The sequence below is a fragment of the Panthera uncia genome (assembly GCF_023721935.1).
Source record: "Panthera uncia isolate 11264 chromosome E2 unlocalized genomic scaffold, Puncia_PCG_1.0 HiC_scaffold_20, whole genome shotgun sequence".
In the NCBI taxonomy this organism is placed as follows: domain Eukaryota; kingdom Metazoa; phylum Chordata; class Mammalia; order Carnivora; family Felidae; genus Panthera; species Panthera uncia.
The window spans coordinates 7,596,929-7,624,284 of record NW_026057589.1 but is presented as its reverse complement, the minus strand read 5'-3'; the positions used below and the strand labels follow the sequence as shown (position 1 = coordinate 7,624,284).

At 41.8% G+C, this 27,356-nt stretch overlaps 1 protein-coding gene across 8 annotated transcripts in view; it reads left to right on the top strand.

Annotated features, from left to right (window-relative positions):
* GFOD2 (glucose-fructose oxidoreductase domain containing 2) overlaps positions 1–27,356 on the top strand; it is a 37,158-nt gene that overhangs the window by 5,740 nt on the left and 4,062 nt on the right. For 3 of the 8 annotated variants that reach the window (XM_049622833.1, XM_049622832.1, XM_049622836.1), the window contains exon 2: positions 22,501–22,846. The exons of 4 other annotated variants lie outside the window; for them this stretch is intronic. In XM_049622833.1, the coding sequence (XP_049478790.1) occupies positions 22,588–22,846 (259 nt within the window). In that variant the 5' untranslated portion in view covers positions 22,501–22,587. Of the gene's footprint in view, positions 1–11,748; positions 12,203–22,500; positions 22,847–27,356 lie in introns of those variants that run through there. One more of the 8 variants, XM_049622834.1, reaches the window with a different exon arrangement.

The window sequence follows — 27,356 nt, the reverse complement described above, 5'->3', positions numbered from 1 at the left end:
AAAAAAAAAAACGTTGAAAAAAAAAAAATAAAATACAGACCTTCCTGGGGCGCCTGGGTGGCTCAGTCAGTTAAGCGTCTGACTTCAGCTCACATCATGATCTCACAGTTTCTGAGTTCGAGCCCCGTGTTGGGCTCTGTGCTAACAGCTCAGAGCCTGGAGCCTCCTTCAGATTCTGTGTCTCCTCCTCTCTCTGCCCCTCCCATGGTCATGCTCTGTCTCTCTCTGTCTCTCAATAATAAATAAACATTTAAAAAAATTTAAAAAAAATAAAAATAAAATACAAACCTTCCTAAGAGTTTCTTGCTGATGTAAAAGATGATTTGGAACTTTCTTTCTGCAGGCCTTCATCCCTTCATACTCTTTGACTGTATTAAAGTTCTGGGGAGGAGGACTGGCAGAGGACAGCACTGTTGTTTCCTGTCTCAGGTGTCAGGGAACCAAACAGTAGTGTGGTTACCTAGATAATGAATTTTCATGTGTATAAATGAAGGGTACACTGTACATCTTATGTGTTCTCTGAGACTTTTTTTGTTGTTTTAAGATTTTTTACTTGTAAGTAATCTCTATACCCAACATGGGCTCCGACTCACAACCCTGAGATGAAGGGTTACATGCTCTTCCTTCTGAGCCAATTAGGCACCGCCTAAGACTGTTTCATTGTTGTTGTTGTTTTTGGTGCTTGTTGATAGATAGTCTTGAGCCTGAGGGTCTCTTCAGTGTGTTTTGATGGATGCTTTAGTAGCACAGTGTTCCAAAGTATATTAGAGGATGTTCCATGTGGTTAATGTTTTCTGCCTGGTGGTGTGGTGGTTCCTGCTAGGAAATGGTTATCATCTCTGGGGGACCTCTCTGGGAGTAGCTCTGGGAGCATGTGAGATAGAATGTTTGTCTTCTCAGGCATCCTTTGTTTGTCTGGGAGAAGGGGGGGTGGTAGAGACAGCCATATTTCCTGTTACTTTTCAGCCTTTTGCATTGGTTGACAATCCTGTGCCAGTGGCTTATGTTTTGGAACAATGGAGAAAATGATTGAACATAGTATTCCTTATCCGATGTTATTTTCAAAATTAAATCAGTATGCTTAAGTGGCTTGTTTTGGTTCCTCCAGGCCTGAGCTTGCTTCTGGTCATGGTGGTTATTCTTTTAAAACTATCTCTGTTTCTCGTTTCCTTTAATGACTAATAACCCTAATATACTAAGGTTGTTATTCAAAGAACACTTAAATGTCTTTAAGTAATTTCCAAAGTGTTCTGGGATTGTTACCAAAATACTTTGAAGTGTGAGGTTTCAGGGACCTGTTTTCTTCTTAAAACCGTATAAAACCCAGTCTTGGTCCCAAAAGAGCTTAGAGTCTCAATAGTGAGACAAGACATTGTGTGTATCATTTAAATAATAACCAAAAAATCTAAAATATAAAATGAATGGCTGTTTTCAGGAACGCATATCCCATATACATACATGCTGTGTTTTATAACTGGTCTTCTCCATTACACATTAAACATCTCCCCTCTCCCCTGCCCCCCCCCCAAAAAAAAAGGTAAAAAGAAGAAAAGGTGGTATGACAAAGACTGTCCTGAGATTAGATTATTTTAGATTTCACATGTAATAGCTAGATGATCGTTAAATGAAACCACAGCTGAGTGTGGTCATGGCCTAGTTGATAAGCAGTTTTCTTGCATATAAGAAGGAGATATGTTGGGCACCTAGGTGGCTTAGTCAGTTAGTGTCCAACTTTTGATTTCGGCTGAATTCATGATCTCATTGATTGTGAGATTGAGCCCCAAGTTGGGCTCTGTGCCAACAGTGTGGAGCCTTCTTGGGGTTAGGTAGGTAGGTAGGTAGATAGATAGATAGATAGATACATAGATAAACTTTAAAAAAAAAAAAAAAAGGAGATGTTTGTGAAGGGCTTTGGGCATTTCCAGTCACCAGAGAACCACTTCATATTTAAGCTGTTTGGTGACCAGAAGCCATGTAACACAGAGTTAGAGAATGACAGTCTGAGTTGCTATGCTCCAGGGTGCCCTACAAACGTCCTATACCCAAGAGACTCCTGGCTGGCTCAGTTGGTGGAGTGTGCACCTCTTGATCTCTGGGTTGCGAATTTGAGCCCCACATTGGGTATGGAGATTATTTTAAATCTTTAAAAAAAAAAAAATGTCCCAAACTGAAATCCAGTGTCTATTACTGTCATAGATAAACCAGTTTTCCCAGGAGAAGAGTACTTTTCTCCATGTTGAAGGTGGAAAACACTTAGAAAACTTCAGTAAATTAAGTGTGCATTCTTGGTCCCTAGGTAAAACCAAAGTTTATAATACACCTCTCTACGGTTGGCTGTTTCACATGCATCACGGCCAAATGTGTTTTACCTAAGTGATTTAAAAGTAAAGGCAGAGTCTTTGTTCACATGCCTGCTACAGTGAAAGATCTCTGAACACTCATTGTGTTTCTGTGTCAGATCAGTCCTTGGTATTCGGCTATGGGTGTAGCAAGAAATAGAAACTAAGCTCCAGGGACCTAGCCTGCCTGTCTAGATCACTGCTCTGTGTCCCACCTCCTGGCATAATGCCCGACTCATTGTGGTGCTTATAAATATTGGGGAATAAATGAGAAGAGGACTCTGGTGACTGGATAGTGTGCCACTGAAATGGGTGGGGGTGCGCAGAAGGAGGTTTGTGTTTGAGAGGAAAGACAAATTTGGGATGGGAGCAGCTGGTAGGTCACTTATGTGGGGATTTCCAGTCGACACTTAGACATTTAGTAGAGAGAGAGCTGGAACAAGTTGTTGAGGCTGGGAATTGGAAGTTAATATTTGCATGAAGGTTGTAGTGAAATTGAAGGATTAGATTATGTTGCTTCAAAAGAGAGAGGACTGAGGATGGAATTTTCAGGTTGATGTCAACCTGGAACTCACTGTTAAAGTAGTCTTAGCAAAAAAATAATCTTCTTGTTCTTGCCAGATTTTCAAAAGCAATAAAGAACTAATATGGAGGGGGTGGTGCCTGAGTGGCTCAGTCTGTTAATTGTCCAACTCTTGATTTTGGCTCAGGTCATGATCTCATGGTTCATGAGATCGATCCCCACGTGGGGCTCCATGCTGGGCATGGAGCCTGCTTGGGATTTTCTCTCTCCCCCTCTCCTTCTGTCCCACCTCCCGCCCCTATGTGCGTGCTCTCTCTCTCTCTCTCTCTCTCTCAGTAATAAAATAAAATCTTAAAAAAAAAAAAAACTTAATGTAGCCAGTAAATAAGTAGTTTTTCCTACTGTAATCATCAGCTGAAGCTAACTTTTAGACCTGATAGCAATCCAGATATTTCTGTGGGTGTTAAATTTTTTCTTTATGACCCAATTTAGCTGACTCTTTTGTAGCTTGGGTAGTTATGCCTCATTGAACAGGTCATTAGGTCTTTCATTAGTGCCCTCGTAGGACACTGTGTGGACTGGAGCAGGGGGGCAAGGAACTGTCCTCTTTGGCCAGCTCTGGGTGTGCCCCATCACGTGGTAGCTGCCTAACAGTTTACCATCATATCAGCTTGTGGACCTGAGGGAATAGCACACCTGTCCTTTGTCCTGTTTGTGTTTTTGCTGACAATGAGAAGGTAGGAATCTGTGACCATGTCACTGAGTCAGTGTGGTCACTGTTAAAATAAAAAACAAATCATAGGAAAATGAAACCTTCTCCAGAGAGCCTCTGGATTTTTGAAACCCAGGGACCAAAACATTTATCACAACTAATTTGTAAAACTCAACACCTGTTTCTTTAGTTTGGCTTTTATTTTTTAACGGGAACATAAATGCAAGTAAAGAAACACTTCCACACATATATCTGAAAGCAGTCCTGTGAAAGCGTTCATGTTATCATATCAGACTCTTAAGTACATGCTGTAGGTAGTCCCTCTGCTATGAACTTGAGGTTTAGAACTCAGGCTGCATATCCCCACTCCCCCTCATGTTTATGCTCTGATGATGGGGTGTGGTTGTCTTTCCTCTTTGGGTCTGGCTCTTGTACTCAGGCATTGACCGCCTGTCTCCCATACTGGCTCAATTCCAGGTGTTAGGAGGGGCCAAAAGGAAGGCTGGGGACAGTTAAAGACACCTCTTTCTAATTAATTCTTGGTACATGACTGGCGTTGAAGGCCTGATAGAAGGCATTCCTGCTTATTTCCCCAATAGGTCCTAAGTTTTGCAAAACAACAATTAAAATTGACCTTCATGGTTTTATTTTATCTCCTTTATCATGCTCAAAAATTAAGCTTGATGCCTGGATGGCTCAGTTGGTTAAGCGTCTGATTCTTGATTTCAGCTCATGTCCTGATCTCACAGTTTGTGGGTTTGAACTGCATCGGGATCCTCTGCTTGGGATTCTCTCTCTCCCCTCCTCTGTCTGCCTCTCCTCTGCTTACTCTCTCTGTCTCTCTCTCAAAAATAAATAAATAAACTTGAAGAGAGGGAGGGAGGCAGGGAAGGCAAAGAAGGAATTAGACACAAAAAGCTATTGTCCTCTAACCAGTGCACCATCTATACAGGTTTAACCCTACTTCCCGATCTATTCATTCTCACACTTACTTGTACATTCATTCTTCAATGATTACTCAGCACCTACTCTGTCAGCACTCTTTTGTCCTGGTGACAGCAGTGTGTGAGGTAGGCAAGATCCTGCTATCGTGACAGATGCTAAATAGGTGATCCCAGTGAATCATGATGGGCACTGTGAAAACCAAAGCCCAGGCTGCTGGGAACTGTAAGCCGAATCACTTAACCCAGCCTAGGCCATGCTGGGTTAAGATGTAAAGAAGTAGTGTTTAAGTGGAGACCTGACAAATCTCCTGAGAATTAGCCTGCCAAAGTAAGAAAAGATTGTTCCAGGCAGAGCAAAGAGCTTGGACCAAAATCTCAGAGCAAGACTGAAAAAGATGTAGTAGCTGCTAGCATGTCAGGTACAGTGTAAGGGAAAAGTGGTAAGGTGGAGAGGTGGGGAGGGGTCCAGCTCATACTGGGAGATGCTTTGTGGACCTCATCAAGGAATTTGGGGTTTATCCTGGGGGCACTTAAAGTCTAGGGAAGGAAATGGTCAGGACAAGGAAAAATGTTAGATGTCTGTTAGGAGACCAGAACAGTGGATGAATTCCAGGGGCATTGAATCCAGTTGGTGAGATGTAGTGACAGACTGGCTGTGGGGCAGATGGCTTCACTGCAGCCAGAGTGGTTTCTTATGGACTGGTTAGGACTGAATCACTGTCACCTGTTTGAGCTACTCTCACTTGCCTTCCCTTCACAATTACCTGTTGGTGTTTGACTGAACATAGTCACTGGGTCATTGTGGTCTTGTAAGGCCCTTAACATACAGTACACTTCTGTTACATGGAGGAAGCTTGACTGCAAGGGGATTGAGCTAACGAGTAATCATGAGTCATGTCATGTGGAGGAGGGAGGTTAGTTGAAGAGACAGCTCTAGATGAGGGTGCCCTCTTAGCAGGTCAAATTGTAGCTTAAGACTGAAAGTAGCAGCTCGTTTTCCTAATCCCAAGTGGCAGGCAGAGCTATTCTGTTATCATATCATGCTTGTTTTCTTTCCTGAACTATTAAATCAGATTTTGCCCCAAACTACTTAAATTCATGACATAAGTAATCTCTATTATATTGATGAACATATCCCAAGACCCTACTAAATTATATGCAGTTTTGATGAGTTCAGTATATGCATCTTGGTTTATTAACTAACTGTGCAGGAACAAGATCTGCAATCTTTATTTTTTCAGCAGTATGCATTGAATACCCACTATATATCAGGGCTTGTTCTAGGCACTGGGGATGCAACAATGAATAAACAGACAAAAAATCGCCTGTCTTAAAGAAGCATACATTCTAGCAGGGGTGATTGAGGGAATCAAACAATGAGGTAAGTGAGGGAGAGAGTAAGCCAAGTGGATATCTGTACAGAAAAGGGAACTGCAAGTACAAAGGCCCTGAGACAGGAGCATACCTGGCATGTTTGAGATATATTTAGTACTGAGCCACTGCTGCGGAGGCAGAGTAAGCAAGGGAAAGAGAGATAGGACATAAGGTGAGAGATGTAAAGGGAGGAAGGGAATGAGGGCAGACTATGTAGGACCTTGTAGGTCAGTGGAAGAGCTTGGCCTTTTATTCCAAGAGAGATGGGAAGCCTGTGGAGAGCTTGGACAGAGGAATGACTTTTTACTCTAATTTAATTTGAGTCATTCTCAATGCTATGTTGAGACTAGATTGGGGTGCAGTATGGGGTGGAGGAGCAGGGTAGAACCTGGGAGGTCACCTAAGCTGTTGCAGTAATGTAGGTGAGAAAGGTGGTTGTGACTTGAACTGAGATAGCAGTAGGTGTAGTGGATGTATCTTGAAGGTAGAAAGCCAGCAAGATTTGTTAACACATCAAATGTGAAGTGTGAGAGAAAAATAATAATCAAGGATTACTCCAAGATTTTGACTTGAGCTGTTGGAAAGTTTGTTACCAATTTCAGAGATGAAGCCATTGTGCACAAGTTTGGCAGGGGCGGGGGATGGAGGATTGGCAGGGGGTGGCATGGGAATTCCAGGAGTTTAATTCTGGACATTTAAAGTTTGGGATGCCTACTAAAATAAGCATCCAAGTAGAGATATCGGATAGGGAGTTGTTGTTTATACTAGTCTGGAGCTGAAGAAAGAGGACCTGGCTAAAATCTTTGGGAGTCCTCAGAAAATAGTGTGTATTTAAGCCATGAGACTGAATAGGATCATCATGGTTACCACGGGAGATTGGGAAGTAGCCAGATAGGAGAATAGCAGGAGAAATTTGTGTTCTGGAAATTAAGAGTGTTGCAAAGAGGGTGGAACATGCTATATCAGATGCTACTGCTGTGTCAGCACAAAGTGGAATGAAGATGAGAATTGGCCCTTGGATTTTGGATTTTGGATTTTACAACATTTTAATTGTATTTGACAAATATCGGGTAGCTGAAGTATTTATGACCATTCCTATGGGGTTGTCAGCCATGATGCCTTGAATACATAAGATACACAATTACAGTTTGAAGTTCTGAACATTTCATTCTTCTCCTACTTCCTTTGGCCCATTTTATTTTACCTTTTATTTATTTTTTTGTTTTTTAAGTAAACTCTTTGCCCAGTGTGGGACTTGAATGCATGACCCTGAGATCAAGAGTCGCATGCTCTACTGACTGAGCCATTGGGCTCCCCGGACCCATTTCATACTGAGGAAATACTGTTAGGTAGAGGCTTGAACACTACTCTAGGAGACGGGAGTGTCTGCCAATTACAAATTGACTTTTTAATGTGCTTGGACTGCTGTGCTCTTTACTGAACTACCAATATGCCAGTGTTTTTTCATAATTCAATCCTGCAGTGTGAGTAATGCCTTCCTCATGTGGAACTCGGAGTGCATTACAGATATGTCATTTAACTTTTTTTTTAAGTTTATTTATTTTGAGAGAGAGAGAGCATGCGTGTGAGAGCGGGGGTTGGGGAGAGAGAGAGAGGGAGAGAGAGAATCCCAAGTAGGGTCCACACCATCAGTGCAGAGCCCGATGCGGGGCTCGAACTCACCCAACTGTGAGATCGTGACATGAGCCGAAACCGGACACTTAACCAATGGAGCCACCCAGATGCCCCTAACGTTTTTTTAAAGATAAAATTAATTCATATCCTGTTGAATGCTCTTGTAGTACCCTCTTTGCCTTTATAATGCTTTTCTCAAATTATAATGACATATTTATGTGATGATTTGTCTTCTCACTCCTGCTAAACTGTAAACTCTATGCAAACAGAAACTATCTGGTTTGTTCACCAATATAACCTGTGCGTTGCCTTGGCCTGGCCAATAGTACGTAATTAAAATAAGTATTTATTAATGAATCAATGTGCATAAATTACAGGTGTCATTTTATATATGAGCATCTGAAACACAGACTGTGATTAGCTAAGCTAATGTCGTAATCTGTTTTAAAACTAGGTTGAGGCCCCATCTCACTTAATAACTAGGGTCCTGGCCTCACCCCTGGCCACAGTACTTTATTTTAGCATATTTTATATGAAGATATAATTACTAGAAAAACTCATCCACAGAAAAAGCTGGCCTCTTGATACTGGCCCTTTGGAATGTTTGAAGGATCAGAGATCTGTGGCAGTCTGTAGAGGCATCTCAGAGGAAGAAGGAGTGCCCTAAGGATACACAGCTTGGGATGGGTGCTTGCACTGGGGAACTGCAGGTGTAAGGCTGGTTCCAGGGAAAGACGGGGGTGGGCACTGAGTGAAGGCTTCTCGCTCTTGTGGTGTTCCAGGTCTTGTTGCCCAACCTGTACAGCTACAGCCACAAACTGTTACACATCATTTCTCACTTAGAACCATCATTAACTTTATTTGCCTAAAGCAATACACAAGAATTCTTTTTGAACCCTCCCTTCCTTAGTATGAGTTGTTCATGAGTGGTAAGGACTTACTTACCTAATACCTGAAGCTCAGTAGCTTGTCCAGTTTGGCATTGGTTAGTGGAAAGTGCCATCTTCAGATACCCTCAGCAAGTGCTGAGACTGACTAGATCATTGGGCCTTGAAGTTAATTCATCAGAAAACTTACTCTCTTGGCTCCAGCCGTTGTCTCTGTACTGTTGATATCTCCAAAAGTAAGCTGACAAGGTTTTATGTTGTTTTTAAGGAAAGAGACTTTTAGTTCACATGTATCCATTTTGTTTGATTATGAACCTGAATCTTCAAGATGTGAACAGGTCGTTCTATGCTCTTAGAAACAACAACTTCTGATTAAAAATTGAAGTATAATTTACTTAGAAGTAATGCACAGATCTTAAGTATTCAGTTTGATGAGTTGTTACCAGTTGCATCACCATGTAAGTACAGTGCAACAAGAATGTAGAATATTTCCATCACTCGAAAATGTTTCCTTGTGCCCCTTTCCAGTCAGTCCCATACCCCTACCACCACCAATACCTTCTGCTATCACTATAAATAAAGTTCACCTGTTCCTATACTTCAGATTAGTGGAATCCTACAGTATGGGGTGTTGTGTTTTGTTTTGTTTTGTTTTTTGGTGTGTATGTCTGGAATCTTTCACTATACGTATTTTTTAGATTCATACCTGTTGTTGCATGTATTCATAGTCCATTCATTTTTATTTCTTTACTATATTGTATTGAATGATTCTACCATAACTTGTTTATCCAGTCTCCTATTGATAAACATTTGGATTTGTTTCCAGTTTGGGGCTATAATGAATAATGCTACTGTGAGCATTTTATTTTTATTTTATTTTATTTTTTAATGTTTATTTATTTTTGAGAGACAGCGAGCATGAGTGGGGGAGGTGCAGAGACAGGGGGTACAGAGGATCCAAAGCGGGCTCTGTGCTGACAACTGGGAGCCTGATGCAGGGCCTGAATTCGCGAACCGTGAGATCATGACCTGAGCCGAAGTCAGATGCTCAACCTACTGAGCCACCCAGGTGCCCTTACTGTGAACATTTTATGTAAGTTTTTGTGGACATACGTTTTTGTTTTCTTGGGCAAATATCTACAAGTGGAATTGCTATGTTATTGGGTTAATATATGCAGGGTTGTTTTAATGTTTATTTATTTATCTTTGAGAGTAGGGAAAGGGCAGAGAGAGGGAGCGGGAAAGAGAATCCCAAGCAGGTTCTGCACGGTCAGCACAGATCCGGACCCGGGGCTTGATCTCAAGAGATGGAGATTATGACCTGAGCCAAAATCAAGGGTCAGCTGTCAGCACGGAGCCTGACATAGGGCTCAAACGCATGAAACTATGAGATCATGAGCTGAAATCAAGAGTCAGATGCTCAACCAAGCCAGCTGGGCACCTCCCAACACTATTTCTTTAAGAGTTTCTTTTTAGGGCACCTGGGTGCCTCTCTGCCCCTCCCCTGCTCGTGCTCTCTTTCAAACTAAATAAACTTAAAAAAATTTTTTTAAAGAGTTTCTTTTCCCCATTGAATTGATTTAATACTTCAGTTGAAGATCAGTTGACTGCATTTGTGTGGCTTGCAGGATAAATATAGTATTACAAGGCAGTAACTTTGTCTATAGAAATCCCTAATGGCTCTTTTTGAAGCCTGGTGCTGAAAAGTAGAAAGGTAAAATGTGGAAGCAACCCAAGTGTCCCTGGTCAGATGAATGGATAAACAAAAAATGTAGTGTATACATAAAATGGAATATTATTCAGCCTTAAATAAGGAAGGAAATTCTGACACACCCTACAACATGGGTGAACCTTGAGGACATGATACTAAGTGAAATAAGCCAGTCACAAAGGTACAAGTATTATATGATTGCACTTATAGAGAATCAAACTCATAGAGATAAAGTAGAATGATGGTTGCTGAAGGTTGGAGGAGATAGGATGTTCTTGTGTAATGGATCTAGAGTTTCACTTTTACAAGGTAAAAAGAGTTCTGTGGGTGGTGGTTGGTGGTGATGGTTGTGCAACAATGTGAATGTTATTAATGCGGCTGACCCATACGTTTAAAAATGGTTAAGATGGCAAATTTTATGTTGATGTGTATTTTGCCACAATTAAACATTTTTAAAACCTAACGATATACGTACAGAATAGTTCTTAGGACATGTGATTCCTACTGTGTATTAGGATGACAAGGCTGTCTAAATTCTATAATGAATGTAAGCTGCTTAATAGGAGTATAGTATCTAAAGGAAGAAGGTCAGACAGAGTATGCTCGGGATATGGCATTTAGTTCTGGGGGCCCCATTTCAGGGGGATGTTGGCAAACCAGAGATTGGGCAGGCCAGAGCGACCTTGGCTATTCTTTTGATAGAGAGTATGAGGAAGGCCCGAGGGAATTAGAGTTCTGTCTGTAAAGGAGTGTATCAGTAAGCTTTTGCTATATAACAAACAACCTCAAAATTCAGTAGCTTAAGACAAATATTATGTCTCATGATTCTTTTTCCTCCCCAGCTTTATTGAAATATAATTGACATATAACATTGGGTAAGGTAAAGGTTTACAGTGTATTAATCCGGTTTTCTTATGATTTTGGGGGAGATCTGGATGGTTCTGGGTTAGGTGGTCTCAGCTGGAACTGGATGACGTGAGATGATCTCACTCATATAACTGGTGTTTGGCTCAGTGCCAGGTGGGGCAGTGAGGATGACTTTGGTCACATGTCTCTTGTGATCTAGCAGGATGGCCTAGGCTTGTTCACATGGTGATGGTCCCAGAGAACCCACGAGCAGTGTAAGAGAGCAAGCCTCCATGCATAAGTACTTTTCAAACATCTTGTGTCATTTTGCTAATTTCCCATTGGCCAGAGCAAATGGCATGGCTAAGTCCAGAGTCACTGTGGGAGGTGATTGACTATCTGATGGCATGAAAACAGAAAAGGGAGTTATTGTGGCCATTTTGCAAACAACCTACCACCACCTATGAAGTTTAGAGGAAACATGACAGTTTGATTAGAAACATCACAGATAGTTCCACAGTGTAGAAGACCAAGGACTTCAAGTCCATCCACAGAAGAGTTTTCGGACTAAAATGGCCACAGAACAGAATCAGGCCACTAATAAAGGGAAGGTCTTGTCATTGGATGGGTTGGACAGGCTGTGTGACCTCTTGTCTTTCTGACCAACTTGGACCTGTTACATCATCTCTTCCAGGAAGCCTTTCCTGCTTGCATACCACCTGTGGCCCCTGTTGTTAATGATGGCTGTTCTCCATGTGACACACAGATTTGTTGCTCTACCTGTTGTAATGAATAACAAATGTGTTTACATGCCTGTCTAGTCCATGAAATGGAGTTCCTTAGGGTGATTCACCATTTTAGTACCAATGTCTGTGGGAAATTGTGTTCCATCCTCAGGTTGCCTCCTGGTGGTCATTTGACTGTGGCAACTCCAGCCATAGAATCTTACACTTAAAGCTGAAAGGAAGGAGAAGGAGGGGGGAAAGTGCCTGTCAATGGAGATTACCTCCTTACCTCCCTTAAAGAATGTTCTCAGAAGCTCAACCAAACTGTATCTTCATCCTATATTTATCTTCTTTGATGCGTCTTTTTTGCAGGAGAGGCTGGGAAATACAGGTTTTAGTTCTGCATGTCGCATCTAGTAGTAAAGTATTCATAGGCACCTTCTGCCCAGGGTCTGATTCCTACTCAAGCTGCCTAATCGATGAATGACCTCTCTGACATTATGCAGGTAACACCAGAATTCCCAGAATCTGTGACTCCTCAAACAATGAGGTAGAATGGTTTTTAATCATAATCCTGACTATCTTCATGATTAAATTCTGTCATTTGAAGCTCCTAGCTTCATAACTCATGGGATAGGGCAGGGGTCAGCAAATCTTTTCTATTAAGTGCCAGATGGTAAATATTTTCAATTTTGTGGGCCATATGCTCACTGTTGCACCTGCTTTGCTGTTATATTACAAAAGTAGCCATAGATAAAGGAATGGATATGACTTGTGTTCCAGAACTTATAAAAACAGGGGTAAGACTGGATTTGGCCTACCCCTATGGTGGGGAATGAGTCTCTTCCTATGATTTTGCAGAAGCTGTGCCTCCATGGACCAGGCATACAGAAGGTAAGATGATATCCCACCAGTCTGGGAAGAGCAGAATCCACAAATCCCAGCTTCTGCACAAGTTTCAACAAGTCAGGCCTTTTGGGTTCCCTGTTTCTCTAAATGACACTACAACTTGTCATTTTATGCTTAGAACTTCGGTGTCATTTTTAGGGTGTCACATTTATTTATTTATTTATTTATTTATTTATTAAAATATAGTTTACATATCAGTAAATTTACGCCTTTTAAGTATACAGTTCTGTGAGTTTTGGCATGCACACAGTCATGTAACTAACAACCTTGTCAAGATAGAGAACAGTTCCTTTACCACCTACCCCCCAAAATTCCCTGTAGCCCTTTGCAGTTGACTCATTACTTTGGCAATCACTATTTTCTGTCCCTGTTTGCTTTTTCTGTAATGTCATGTAAATGGAACCACACAGTATAGAGCCTCCTGAATCTGGCATCTTTTAGTTAGCATAATGCACTGGAGATTCATTTTGTCATTGAGTCCATTAGTAGTTTGCTCTTTTGCGTTACTGAGTAGTATTCCATTGCATGATACACTACTATTTGTTTATCCATTAACCACCAGTTGAAGGACATTTGTGCTGGTTCTAAGTTTAGGCAGTTACAAATAAAACTAGTGTTAAACATTAGAAGATAGACATTCACATACGGGTTTTTGTGTAAAAATCAGTTTTGTTTTTCTTGGTAAAAACCCAGAAGTGGGGCTACTAGATTATATGATAAGTGTATATTTAACTTCGTAAGATGACAAACTGTTTCCAAAGTGGCTCTACCATTTTTCATTTTCACCAAGAATGAACAGTTGCTTTATGGCCTTGCCAGTATTTGATACCAGGTTTTCTGATTTTTAGACATTTTAGTAGGTGCGTAGTTGTATTAAATAAGTTTTAATTTGCATTTTTTTTACACAAAAATTTTTAACGTTTACTCACTTTTGACAGAGAGACAGAGACAGAGTGTGAGCGGGGGAGGAGCAGAGAGAGAAGGAGACACAGAACCCAAAGCTCGAACTCCAAGCTCTGAGCTATCAGCACAGAGCCCAACATGGGGCTCAAACTCACAGATGGCGAGATCATGACCTGAGCCGAAGTCGGACACTTAACTGACCAAGCCACCCAGGAGCCCCTAATTTGCATTTCTAATTAATGCAGTCTAATAACTAACTACTATTGATATGGTGGATTATAGTAATTGATTTTATTTTATTTATTTATTTATTTATTTATTTATTTATTTATTTATTTATTTTAAATGGTAGATGTCTTTTAATGTTTATTTTTGAGAGAGAGAAAGAGAGAGCATACATGAGTGGGGCAGGGGACAGAGAGAGAGGGAGACAGAGGATCTGAAGCAGGCTCTGTGCTGACAGCACAGCCAGATGTGGGGCTTGAACTCACAAACTGTGAGATCATGACCTGAGTTGAAGTTGGATGCTTAACCCACTGAGCCACTCAGGCGCCCCTATAGTAATTGATTTTAGAATGTTGAACCAGCCATACATTCCTGGGATTAAATTCTCTTAGTCATGCTAAGACTCTGATCTCCTTGAGGTACTTCCCATTGGCTGGACCCAGAAAGTCCAAACTCAGGTTAGTGCTTGGTGCCACCAGCTCTGGCTCCTACACACTTTTCTGACTTATTGGCCCCAAAATTGGGGTGTTTTGTTGTTGTTGTTGTTTTTAATCTTTTTATCTCCACAGCCTCCCTGTTAGGCCCTCAGTAAAGGTGTGATGTATGAACAGATCAACATTGGTTTGAGTGGGGGATCTGAGGCAAGCACTTGCCGATCCAGGCAACAGAATGGACTTTCCTGGCTCATACTTCTCACAAAAGAATGAAAGATTTATTCCACACATATAAAACCTCTGTTTTTACAGAGGCTCAGAGAAGCTAAGTAATCTGCCCAGGGCTTCACAGCTGGTTGTGGCAGCTCTAACATACACAGCCAGCTGCAGAGCCTTGGAAAAGTTGTCTAGCCTCTTTGAGCTTCTGTATCCTCATCTGCAAAATGGGATTGTGTGGACTTAGATGTACTATATGTTATACTAAACATTGTTTGGCCTATTGCATTTCACTGCATATTAGCTCAGAATATTATCTTCGTATTCCTACACAGCTTTTGAAAAGGAGACATCTAAGTCAGTCATAGAAATCTTTTTAAAAATTATGGATGTATGGGGCTTCCTGGCTGGCTCAGTTGGAAGAGCATGTGACCCTTGATCACAGGATTGTGAGTTCAAACCCCACGTTGGGTGTAGAGATTACTTAAAAAAGAAAAGTTGGTTCGTTGAAAAGATCAACAAAATTGACACACTTTTAAAAATTAAATTAGGGGCACCTGGGTGGTTCAGTCTATTGAGCGTCTGACTTCAGCTCAGGTCATGATCTCGCAGTTCCTGAGTTTGAACCCCGCATTGGGCTCTGGGCTGACAGCTTGGAGCCTGGAGCCTGGAGCTTGGAGCCTGCTTCAGATTCTGTGTCTCCCTTTCTCTCTGCCCCTCTCCCACTCATTCTCCCTCTCTCTCTTTCTCTCTCTCTCTCTCTCCCTCTCAAGATAAATAAACGTTAAAAATTTTTTTAATTAAATTAAATTTTTAAAAATGGTGTATACAGGGACTTACTATTATAGGCCCTGTAATAAATGCTTTACAAATATTAACTCGTTTAATCCTTAACTCCCCTATGAGGTAGATACAATTATCCCCATTTTACAGATGAGGAAACAGAAGCATAGAATGATTAAGAATTAAGAAACCTATCTGAGGTTACCTAGCTGGTAAGTGGTAGAGTCAAAACTTGAGCCAGGCAAGGTGGCTTTAGATTCCATGCCTCTAATCTCTGTGCTATCTTCCCCATAGCCTTGTGAAGGTGTATATAGCCAGTCCTGTCCCAACCAGTGTGTGGTGATTGGAATGCATGTGAGCTAGGTAGGGTTGAGTTTGTGGAGATCTTTGGAGAATGCAAAAGGTCTACATATATACAAGAAAGTTAGGGGCTGGGAGTAGGGAAATTTTAGGGGTTAGAAAAGGGTAGTCACTGAAATAAAAAAGGGAAACCAGCTCTGCCTGCTTGAACAGGAAATACCTAGTATCAAGCCTGCCTAGCTTCATGCCATCTGGCTTCCTCAGAGGCCAGCTGATGCCCCTTTATGGGTGTTGATGAAGCTGCCCTTTAAGTCATTGTAGTAAAACAGAGGTTATTAAAATGTCTTCTAATCCATTCTGTTCTTTTAAACCACCCATGCAAACATACATCCACATATAACTACAGCATGAAGGAATGAAGTGGGAGAGAGGAGCAAGTGTGCCCTGGGCATGAATTTTGAGAGAACGTGGACGTCTTTGCTTATAGTGGCTGTGTTTCACTCCTCTGGCCCTTATAGCTGTTGGTAATTAATGACCCATAAAATTTATGCAGAACCTTACTTGTCTAGTGCTACAGATTTGACACTCAGGCTCCCAGAATATCCATGATCTGAAAGTAGCAAAACAACAACAACAAAAACAAAAACAATAACAAACTGCAAATGCAGAAGGTGACCAAAATAGCTGAAGAGGAGAAGTCCAGGACATGATAATTATAGAAAATACTATGTGACTTACCTGTTTCTAACTAGAAAGGAAGCCTCTAAGGGCAGAATTAATCAGCAAAGAGGAAAGAGACATAGCTGAGAGTCCACAGACATTATTCATCATTATTAGAAAGAAAGATGATTAAGATAAAACCCAGTGGTAGAGTACAGGAGGCAAGCCAAGATCCACAGCCCCAGAGGATAGAGACAGGAGCACAGGAAGCTGACTGGGGTCTAGAGTTAGCCCCAGTCATGCTTGTTTCAGTGGTTCACAGAGACACAGGTGTCCTTCGGGTAGGGTCAAGCAGTATAGGATGCTGTATTGGACAATACCAGCCAACCAACCCCTAAGATAGACATGTAGTTTACATAGTACATTTGTATCTATACTAGAAGCAAAAGAACTGAAATGAAATTAAGAAAACAATTCCATTTACAATAGCATCAAACAAAATTAAATACTTAGAAAAAAATTTAACCAAAAAGTGTGTTACTCTCTAAAAACTATAGAATATCATTAAAAAAGAAATTAAAGACCTAAGTAAATGGAAAAGCATACCATGTTCATGGATCAGAAAACCTAATATTATGATGACAGCGTTCCCCAAATTGATCTACAGATTCAAAACAATCTCTACCAAAATCCCAGATTGAACCTAAATTTTATAGGAAAATGCAAAGGACCCAGAATAGCAAGAACAATATTGAAAAAGAACAAAGTTGGAAGACTCACACTGACTTCAGAACTTACTGTAAAGCTAAAGTAATCAAGACAGGGTGGTACTAGCATAAGCACAGACAAATTGAGCAGTGAAATAAAATTGAGAGTCTGTAAATAAACCCATACATTTATGGTCAACTGTTTTTCAACAAAGATATCAGAGTCATTCAGGGGAAAGAATAGTCTCTTCAACAAGTGGTACTGAATAACCACGTGAGGAAGAATAAAGTTGGACCCCCCCCCATACCTCCCAAATCCTCCCCCATCCCCACTATCTCCTGCCACTATTTACTTTCTGTCTTCATGGATTGCCTGTTCTGAACATTTTCTATAAATGGAATCACAATAAATGGCCTTCTGTGACTAGCTTCTTTCACTTAGCATAATGAAGGTTCATCCTTGTTGTAATTTGTATCAGTAGTTCATTACTTTTTGTGGTTGAAGAATACTACATTGCATGGATATACCACATTTTGTTTACCCATTCAGCAGTTGATAGACATTGGGTGTCAACTTTTTGGCTATTAAGAAAGATTGTCCTATGCACGTTCATGTACAAGTTTTTGTGAGATGATACGCTTTTAATATGATATAAAAGGGTCCAAATAAACAACTGTTCTCCACTATTTAATTTTCCCAGAAAGAAAAGACATACTCTTCATCAGTTACTCTGAAGCCATTTTTGTGATTTTGAGTAACTGTCTCCCCAACTTTTAGTTGATTTATACCTGACAATTTTGCAGAGTGTTCTTCTTACTCTGTTATTTAAGTATGTGTTTTGAAACCCATTTCTCTTTGAGATAATCTTTGAAAGTGACCCTGTACAAAGCTAGACCTGATGGAGGTTTCTGGATCATGCAGGACCTTATAAGTCATACTGAAGAATCTGGACTTTGTGAAGTGGTTTGTTTGTTTGTTTGTTTGTTTGTTTTAAGGATCTATTTTATTTTATTTTATTTTATTTATTATTATTATTATTTTTTAGAGAATGCAAATGGGTGAGAGGGACAGAGGGAGAGAGAGAGAATCTTAAGCAGGCTCCACACTGAGCTTGGAGCCTGACGAGGGGCTCAGTCCCACAACCCTGGGATCATGACCTGAGCCAAAATCAAGAGTCGGACACTCAACCAACTGAGCTACCCAGGCAGGTGCTATTTAAGAATCTGGACTTTATAGAGGCGCCTGGGTGACTCCGTCGGTTAAGCTTTCGACTTCGGCTCAGGTCATGATCTCACGGTTCGTGAGTTCGAGCCCCGCATCCGGCTCTGTGCTGACAGCTCACAGCCTGGACCCTGCTTCGGCTTCTGTGTCTCCCTCTCTCTCTCTCTACCCCTCCTCATCTCGTGCTCACTCTCTCTCGCTCTCTCTCTCTCTCTCTCAAAAGTAAATAAAAAACTTTTTTTAAAGAATCCGGACTTTATAGTGAGTCCAGTGAGAAGTCAAAAAAGGTTTAAAAAGGAAGAAGTGATGTGATCCCATTTGCATTTTAGAAAGATCTCTTTACAATATGAGGATTAGATGAAGGAAGGAAAGGATGGAAGGAAGAGAGATAAAGTAGAACGTTGTTGCAGTCATCCAGGTGAGCGGTACTCGGGGCTAGACTAGGGCAGTGACAGAGGTGATAACAATGAAGGGATGGATTTAAGAGATAATAAAGAGATAGGATCAATAAAACTTGATGAGTTACTTGTACGGGTAAGAGAATAGAGAAGTTACGGATGATGGCCAGCTTTCTGGGCTAAAGAATTGAGTTGATGATAGTAACATTCCATAAGAGAGAGAATATGGAAAGAAAATGTTTGAGTGAGGGTTTATGATAATTATTAAATGCTGACCATATATACTTGGCTAGGCGCTTAAAACTGGACCTCATTTGGGGCACCTGAGTGGCTCAGTCAGTTGAGCGTCTGTCTTTGGCTCAGAGTGTGATCTCATAGTTGGTGGATTTGAGCCCCACATCAGGCTCTGTGCTGATAGCTCAGAGCCTGGGGCCTGCTTTGGATTCTATGTCTCCTGCTCTCTGCCCCTCCCCCACTCACATTCTGTCTCTCAAAAATGAATAAATGTTTAAAAACAATTTAAAAAAAAACTTGACCTCATTTAATCTTCAGAAGACCCTGGGAGCTAAATAGCATTAGGCCTGTTTTACCCATGAAAAGAGTTGCATAAGAACTGGTGAAGCCAGAATTTGAACTCAGGTATCTCTCAAGCCTTCACTTCAAGTGCTCTCACCATCTCACTTTACTCTTTCTGTTCAGATTTAGTCATGTGGGTGTGTGGGTTATGGAAACTATAGAACATCAGTGTATATTCAGGAGTAGAATATGTGGGTGTGAAACTCTGGAGGGAAATCTGGGCTTATTCTGCAGATTTGGGAGTCCCTGGTATACTGATAAAGCTTTGGACATGAGTGGAAAGAGTATGTGGAACAAGAAGAAAAGAAGACACCTATGACTTGAACCTCAAAAACCTCAGCATTGAAGGTGCTGGGAACCCCAAAAGTGGCACTCAGAAATGACCAGAAAGGTGGGAGGATGTTGTGGATGGGGAGGGAAGAGATGTATATCCCTAGTACTTGGAGTTACTAAAGGAACACCATGTCTCCTTTAAACTGTGAATAGGTTGGGGCATCTGGGTAGCTCAGTCGGTTAAGCGTCTGACTCTTGGTTTTGGCTTGGGTCATGATCTCTTGGTTCATGGGTTTGAGCCCCCCATTGGGCTCTGCGCTGACAGTACAGAGTCTGCTTGGGATTCTCTCTGCCACTCCCCGCTTGCTCTCTCTCTCTCTCTCTCTCTCTCTCTCCCTCTCTCTCAAAATAAATAAATAAACTTAAAAAAAAAAACTGAAAATAGGTGGACTCTGATCTGTGAGGAGATGCAAATGAAGCAGTGTCATTGTGGATTAAAGTAGAACAGCAAAGTTGTGTGTTTGGATAAAACTTCTTAAAATTTAGGATTTGTGGTGAGCAAGATCAGTGGTAAGGTTTTTAAAAGATAGTTGGAAGACTAAGGGAACGTAAAGTGTTTATAAAATTATTATTTAAAATGGTACAGCCCCAGTGGGAAACAGTATGGTGGTTCCTCAAAAACTTAAAAATCTACCGTATGATCTAGCAATTCTACTTCGGGGTATAAATGCAAAGGAATTGAAAGCAGGATCTTGAAGAGGTATTTGAACACCCATGTTCATAGCCGCGTTATCTGTTGTAGCTAAAATACAGAAGCAACCCAAGTGTCTGAACAGATGAATGGATAAATAAAATGTGGTATATACATATGGAATGGAATATTATTTGAATTTAAAAGGGGAGGAAGTTCTGACACATGATAAAACATGGATGAACTTTGAGGACATTATGCTAAGTGAAATAAGCCAATCACAAAAAAACAAACACTATGACTCCCCTTCTATGAGGTACCTAGCATAGTCAGAGTCATAGAGACAGAAAGTAGAATGGTTAGAGCACCTGGCTGCTGTCAGTAGAGCATATGACTCTTGATCTTGGGGTAATAGGGTCTTGGGTTTGAAGCCCATGTTGGGTGTACAGATTACTTAAAAAAAAAAAAATATATATATATATATATACACACACACACACACACACACACATACACACACACACACACACACAGTGACTAGGGAGAGGGACTGGAAAGAGGAGTTACTGTTTAATGAGTATAGAGTTTCAGTTTTGCAAGATGAAAAGTTTTGGAGGTAGGTGGTGGTGATGGTTGCACAATATGAATGTATCACTGAACCTGTACACTTAAAAATAGTTAAGATGGGGCACCTGGGGGACTCAGTAAATTAAGTGTCTGACTCTTGATCTCAGCTCAGGTTATGATCTCAGGGTTGTGAGTTCAAGCCCCGTGTTGGGCTCTGCACTGGGTGTGGAGCCTACTTAAATTAAAATTTGGAGCACCTGGGTGGCTCAGTCAGTTGAATATCCAACTCTTGGTTTTGTCTCAGGTCATGATCGTGCAGTTTGTGGGTTCGAGCCCCATGTTGGGCTCTGCACTGACAGAGCGGAACCTGCTTGGGATTCTCTCTCCATCTCTGTCCCTCCCCTGCTCGTTCTCCGTCTTATTCTTCCTCTCTCTCTCTGTGTCAAAATAAATAAACATTTAAAAAGTTAAAATTTTAAAAATGTGTTAAGGGGTGCCTGGGTGGCTTAGTTGTGTTAGCATCCAACTTGATTTCAGCTCAGGTCATGATCTCATAGTCATGAGATCGAGCCCCTTGTGGGGCTCCCCACTGAGCATGGAGCCTGCTTAAGATTCTCTCCCCCCCCCCCCCCCCGCCCCCCCTCCCACCCCCAACTTGTGCTCGCTCTCTCTCTCTCTCTCTCTTTCTCTTTCTCTCTCTCTAAAAAAAAAAAAAAAAGTTTAAGATTGTAAATTTTATGTGTATTTTACCACACACAAAAAAAGAATTTAATTTACTATGAAAAGAAAATGACAGTGACACAGCTTCATCCCTTTATATGATTCAGTGGGTATGGAGTTACCATTGACCTAACACACAGCCAGAGAGGGTACTACTGGTTTAGCAGAGGGGCTGCTGTATGGGGAAACCTGATACCCTAAGCACACCTAAATCTCATCTTGGTTTCCAAGAAGACTTTTGTCTGTTTTTTATTTCATTTAATAACCGTTGTGATCAGAAGGAAAAATTCCACAGTAAGACATACTCATTGTATAAAATTTGGCAATGTTTGAAAAACAAAATTCATCCATAATCTCATAATTTGAGTAATCATTATTAAATTCAGGTGTATTCTGGTCCTTCTAGTGTCATGTGTGAAATATATTTACAGATAATATTATAGATATCCTTATATGTTTTCATTCATATATATTTATTTTTTTCTGTGCTTTAAAAAAATGGATATCATACTTCACATATTGTTTTGTTTTCCCTCTTTTCAGTGAACATATGGTGATGTCTTGCAGGTCATCGAGGGCTTTCTATCCCCTTGGTTTTCAGTGACTGCATAGTGTTATTTATCTTACCCATTACTGTAATTCAGCATCTAGATTGTTTCCCAGTTTTTCACCTATCATAGCCAATGTTGGAGTGAATATCCTTATACAAAAATACCATTTTAAACTTCCTGTTACTGTTATTGCCAGTTTGGTAGTTGAAAAAAAAAATTTTGTTTGTTTCTAGTGAATGTTCTCTATGCTTGCTACCATAAACTTGTAAATTATAATCTGCACAGCACTTAGGTAGTTCTCTTCCAACTTGTATTGGTTTTTGTTTCCCACTCCTCTTCCTTTTTCTAATCTAGTATCATAGAATCATGAACTTTTACAGTTAAGGCCCTGATAGTTAAATGATTGGACCAGAGTCACACAAAACATTAAGTAACAGAACAGAGATTTAACCCAGCTTTACTCATTTTTCATTTTTCTTCCTTTCAGTAGATGTATATTACTAATATCCTTAAGTCTCCATGGGAAAAGCTTTTGCAGCTTTTCATTTTGGAGTAGTACTTCACTTGTGCTTTTGTGGCAGAGAACTTGTCACTTCCAAATAAGTCCAGAAGGTAGCCTCGGCTGAGTATGCCATCCACTAATAGCCAGTATAATGCTTGCTGTTCCAGGAGCCATGTTTGACCAGGACTGTGGGAAGGTCGTATTCATGCTGGAGGCTCTTGTGAGGAGATGAGTTGGTGAACAGAGAAGCCGGCATGAAGATGCTCCCAGGAGTGGGCGTGTTTGGGACCGGCAGCTCTGCCCGGGTTCTGGTCCCACTGCTGAGGGCAGAAGGGTTCACCGTGGAGGCCCTGTGGGGGAAGACTGAGGAGGAAGCAAAGCAGCTTGCCGAGGAGATGAACATCACCTTCTACACCAGCCGGACCGATGATGTCTTGCTGCATCAAGACGTGGATCTTGTGTGCATCAATATCCCCCCTCCACTCACCCGGCAAATATCTGTGAAGGCTCTAGGTACGGATAGTCAGACGATAGCAAGGGTAGGATGTATCTCCTTCTGGGTGGTGTCTTGTGTGTCACTGTTCTCCTCTTGTGCCTATGTGGTCCTTCTTGGGCTTTGGTCTGCAGGTAATGGTACTCTGGGACAACATTCACCCTTAGAGCCGTCCTGGGGAGGGCACACTGGGGGTGTTACAGCTGTGGAAAGAAATGCTCCAGGCTTACCTACCTCCCATAAGTAACTCCCTGAGCAAAAATTAAGCATATGCCAAGAGTTGTCTTGTCACAGGGACCAGAGATCATTACATTACATTTCATGCAATGTAAAGTTGGCCTGTTTGAAGTCGGAGTTCAAAGACTTGGGCAATGGGAAATTGTGACTGATGTATTTGTTCTTCCATTTCCGTGGCACGTTGCACCTCAGAAAGGATGGAGAGGAGGGTGTAACGAGGCTGCCATTTCCCATGTTTTGTCAGTCCTTCACTAGATTGAGTGCACACCCTTCCTGCCACATTTTGCAATCTTGTGTTCCAGAAGTCAGGAAGGCCCTCGGACAGTGCTAGGCTTCCCTGACAGGATCCACAGGACAGCCAGCTCACATGTCTGCCCCCTTGGGAAGCACAAGGCAGTATAGGGCTTGCTGAGTTGTTCTCCTGCAATTCCTGTTGGGCATCTCTTCCCAGTCAACTCTGGGCAACCTTTTCTCTTTTTCTAATGTAAATCAGAATCTAATTTAGTAAGAAAACAAGCCAGTAAATAGTCATCCAGCATGTTTGTTGTTGTTGTTGTTGTTGTTGTTGTTGTTTGGTGTTTGTTTTTTTAATGCCTTCTAGGTGCCAGGCACTGTCCTGATGTCATTCAGGACATTCAAAGCAGTGTTGGATCAGAGCCCTCCCTGCCTTCAGATTTCACAGTTCAGTTGGAGAGACTAGAGATAACACACATTACAAAGTAAATGAGACAATTCAGGTAGCATATAATTAATTGACAGAGAAATTATTTAATGAAGGTGATAGGAGCAAAATATTTCTCTGATGCAGTCAGAGATCTCTGGGCCCAGAAACTGGTATGCCACTAGGCTTGACCACTCCTCCTGGACACTACCATGATGGAGAGTCCAAGCCACTGCTACTTGTTTCCCTTGTTCTGAGGAGAAGAGGATGTCGGTCACCTCTTGCCTAATGCATTGGTAAGGATAAACGTTCATTGGAGTGAATAAGAACATGAGTGTCTGGTTGTTGATTTGGGGGCATGTACATTTTGGCCAAAAATTGTAGATGGTTTGTCTTTTCCAGAGAGCACTCTAAGGATGTGTGACACTGGAGCTATCCACTGGACACTAGATTCTTAGGAGGGCAAGTAATGGCTTTCAGATTGAGTTTAGAAGTAGGCCTATGCCAACACTTTAACAGAAGGCTAGTTCAGGGGGATCAAGCTATTGTGGTCACTTGACTTCCTGCCATCCCTGTGACATGAATACAGGCTGGTGATGCCAGGTGTATCCAGAGGCAGAGTTCTAGAGGCTCTAAGTCTGCTTATATATTAGGGTTCTCACAGAGACCATTGCCAAGCTGTGTAGGAAGAAAGAGGAAATCCCAAGTTCTTTGGCTACAAGCCTGCTGTTTTCTGGTTCCTGGTATAGGAAAGCACCAGACTTTGGATCTTTTAATACAAATAGGAAGGACAGGAATGACCAGAGGCTTCTGGAATCTTATGTCCCAGCCCTCAGTGAAGCAGGGTCATCTGTCTTCTCACTGCATCTATGCTGTCAGGAGGAAGAGGGTGTGAATGAGTCCTTGGTCTGTTCTTATAGACACACAGTCCCAGGGTCAAGTTGGTGGGACTGGGAGAGCCATGTCAGCTGGACCTGCCTTGAGGCACTGCTCACTCAAACCCCAAAGGAGTCACTGAGCATATTGTGACCATGAAGTTCACTTCCTGTGAACAAAGAGGTGCTCTGGGGCACTTCACTCCTGGGTAATCTGGAGAATATGAGCTGGAGAAAGGATTGCAGCTTGAAATTTGTTCCCCCTCCAAAAAATCTGAGCTAATAAGCACTCAGCATTCATGCTTTTCCCACTCCCTGGAGACAAAAATCAGTTCCCAGCTTCTCTGATCCCTCCTTTGGCTTCCTAGCAGGAATGCTAGATAACTTTAAAAAAAAAATTTTTTTAATGTTTATTTATTTCTGAGGAGACAGAGACAGAATGTGAGGGGGTTAGGGGCAGAAAGAGAGGGAGACACAGAATCCGAAGCAGGCTCCAGGCTCCGAGCTGTTAGCACAGAGCCCGACACGGGGCTCGAATTCACGAGCTGTGAGATCATGACCTGAGCTGAAGTTGGACATAACCGGCTGAGCCACCCAGGTACCCCAGGAATGCTAGATAACTTAAATATGTCTTTCAAGATAACCCAGGTCCTCCTAAAGTTAAAGACCCTGTGCGGCTGGCCTTGCAGGAGCCTGTTTAACTTAAGATGGCCTTTAGCTTCCCTACTGATAATACTACTGAGTCTTAAGTTAAAAAGCATCCCCGTTGTTTGGGCTCAAAATGGGAGGTCTCTCCCCTTTCCCTGACCTCTCATGACATGGAACAGAAATTTCCTTATCCTGGTTTTACCGTCACCAAACTCCCAGGAGCCACAAAAGTCCTTTTCCCCCCTGCCCACCTCCTTTCTGCCCCATGCTGCAGTGTCCACCCCAATTCCTACAGTGAATAGTTACAGCAGGTAGTTTCTGGGTTGGCCAGAGCTACAGCCCTCAGATGAGGTGTTAGTGTCCGAGAATCTAATTTCCTCACTACTTTCCTGGTCAGCTCTATGTGTTCTGCACTCAGGTGGCCAAATTGTCACCCAGTATGGTGATTCTCCAGTCCCTAATCCTAAAATCTCACATGTGTAAGGAAGCATTAGAGATTCTCTGAGAGCAGATCGTGATAACAGTCAGGGGCTATTCTCCCTGAAGGGCCCCCTCCTGCGAGACCCCAGTGTAAGGACCTCTTCCCTTGGTTTGGCACCCACTACTTCTTTGGAGGTATTAACATAGGGAACCACCCCAAGCTCTCAGGAGTATCCCAGGTATTGTTGTCTTGTGACTGCTCATACCCTCATGAGCTTTCATCTTAAAACATCTTAAAAATATTGATCCTTTCTGCTTCCTAAAACAGAAGCTGCCCAGTTCTAGCTCTCTTCGGGGCTTTTTCTAAGGCTTTTTTTGCTCTCTTAGTCCATCCCACCTATAGTATACTCGGAACAGGCATGAGAGCATAAGGGTTAATTTTACTTTCTTTCCCTTCCTACCAGAGCCAAACATTTTCTGGCCTTTTGACTACACCAAATTGTTGGATCAGTGTTTTTAGAGAACAATCTTTGGGAAATCTTAGAGCCCTTTCTGCAATTGCAACTGAGAGTACAGAGCCCATCCCCTAGAGTATAGATTAAATACTTTTGCCCAAAGCTGGTGATCTACTAAATGTATGAAGGTACACAAGCATGTCCTCTCTCCAGCCCATGTGTATTAGGCAGTGTTCTTCAGAGAAACAGAACCAATGAGGGTATATATAGAGAGAAAGGAATTTATTTTAAAGAATCCTCTCTTGATTGTAGGAGTTAACAAATTTGAAATCCACAGGGTAGGACAACAGGATGGAAATTCCAACAAGAGTTGATGTTGCAAACTTGAGTCTTAAGACAGAATTCCTTCCTCTCCATGGAACCCCAGTCTTTTTTCTTGAGGCCTTCAACTGATTAGATAAAGTCCACCCACATTGTGGAGAATGATCTGATGTACTCAAAATATACTGGTTTAAATGCTAATCACATCTAGGGGCTCCCGGGTGGTTCATTTGGTTAAGCATCTGACTTCAGCTCAGTTCATGATCTCATGGTTCGTGAGTTTGAGTCCTGCATCGGGTGAGCTTGAGACCTGCTTTGGGTGAACACAAGCCCTGCTTCTCTCTCTCTCCCTCCCTCTCCCCCTTGTGGGTTTTTCTCTCTCTCCTTCTTTCTCCACCTTCACTCACCTGTGCCATCTCTCTCTCTCAGTTAAAAAAAAATAGGGGCACCTGCGTGGCTCAGTTAGTTGAGCATCTGGCTTTCGCTCAGGTCATGATCTCACAATTCATAAATTGGAGCCCCGCGTCGGGCTCTGTGCTGATGGCTCCGAACCTGGAGCCTGCTTTGGATTCTGTGTCTCCCTCTCGCTCTCTGCCTCTCTCTCTCTTTCTCTCAAAAAATAAACATTAAAGAAGTTTTTAAATAAATGCTATTCACATCTAAAAAATACCTTCATAGCAATGTCCAGACTGGTATTTGATGGACACCACAGCCTTGCTGGGTTGGCACATAAAATTACAGATTTTTTTTTTTAATTTTAATGTTTATTTATTTTTGAGAGAGAGAGACAGAGCGTGAGTGGGGGAGGGGCAGAGAGAGAGGGAGACACAGAATCTGAAGCGGGCTCCAGGCTCCAAGCTGTCAGCACAGAGCCTGACACGGGACTCAAACTCACCAGCTGTGAGATCACAAC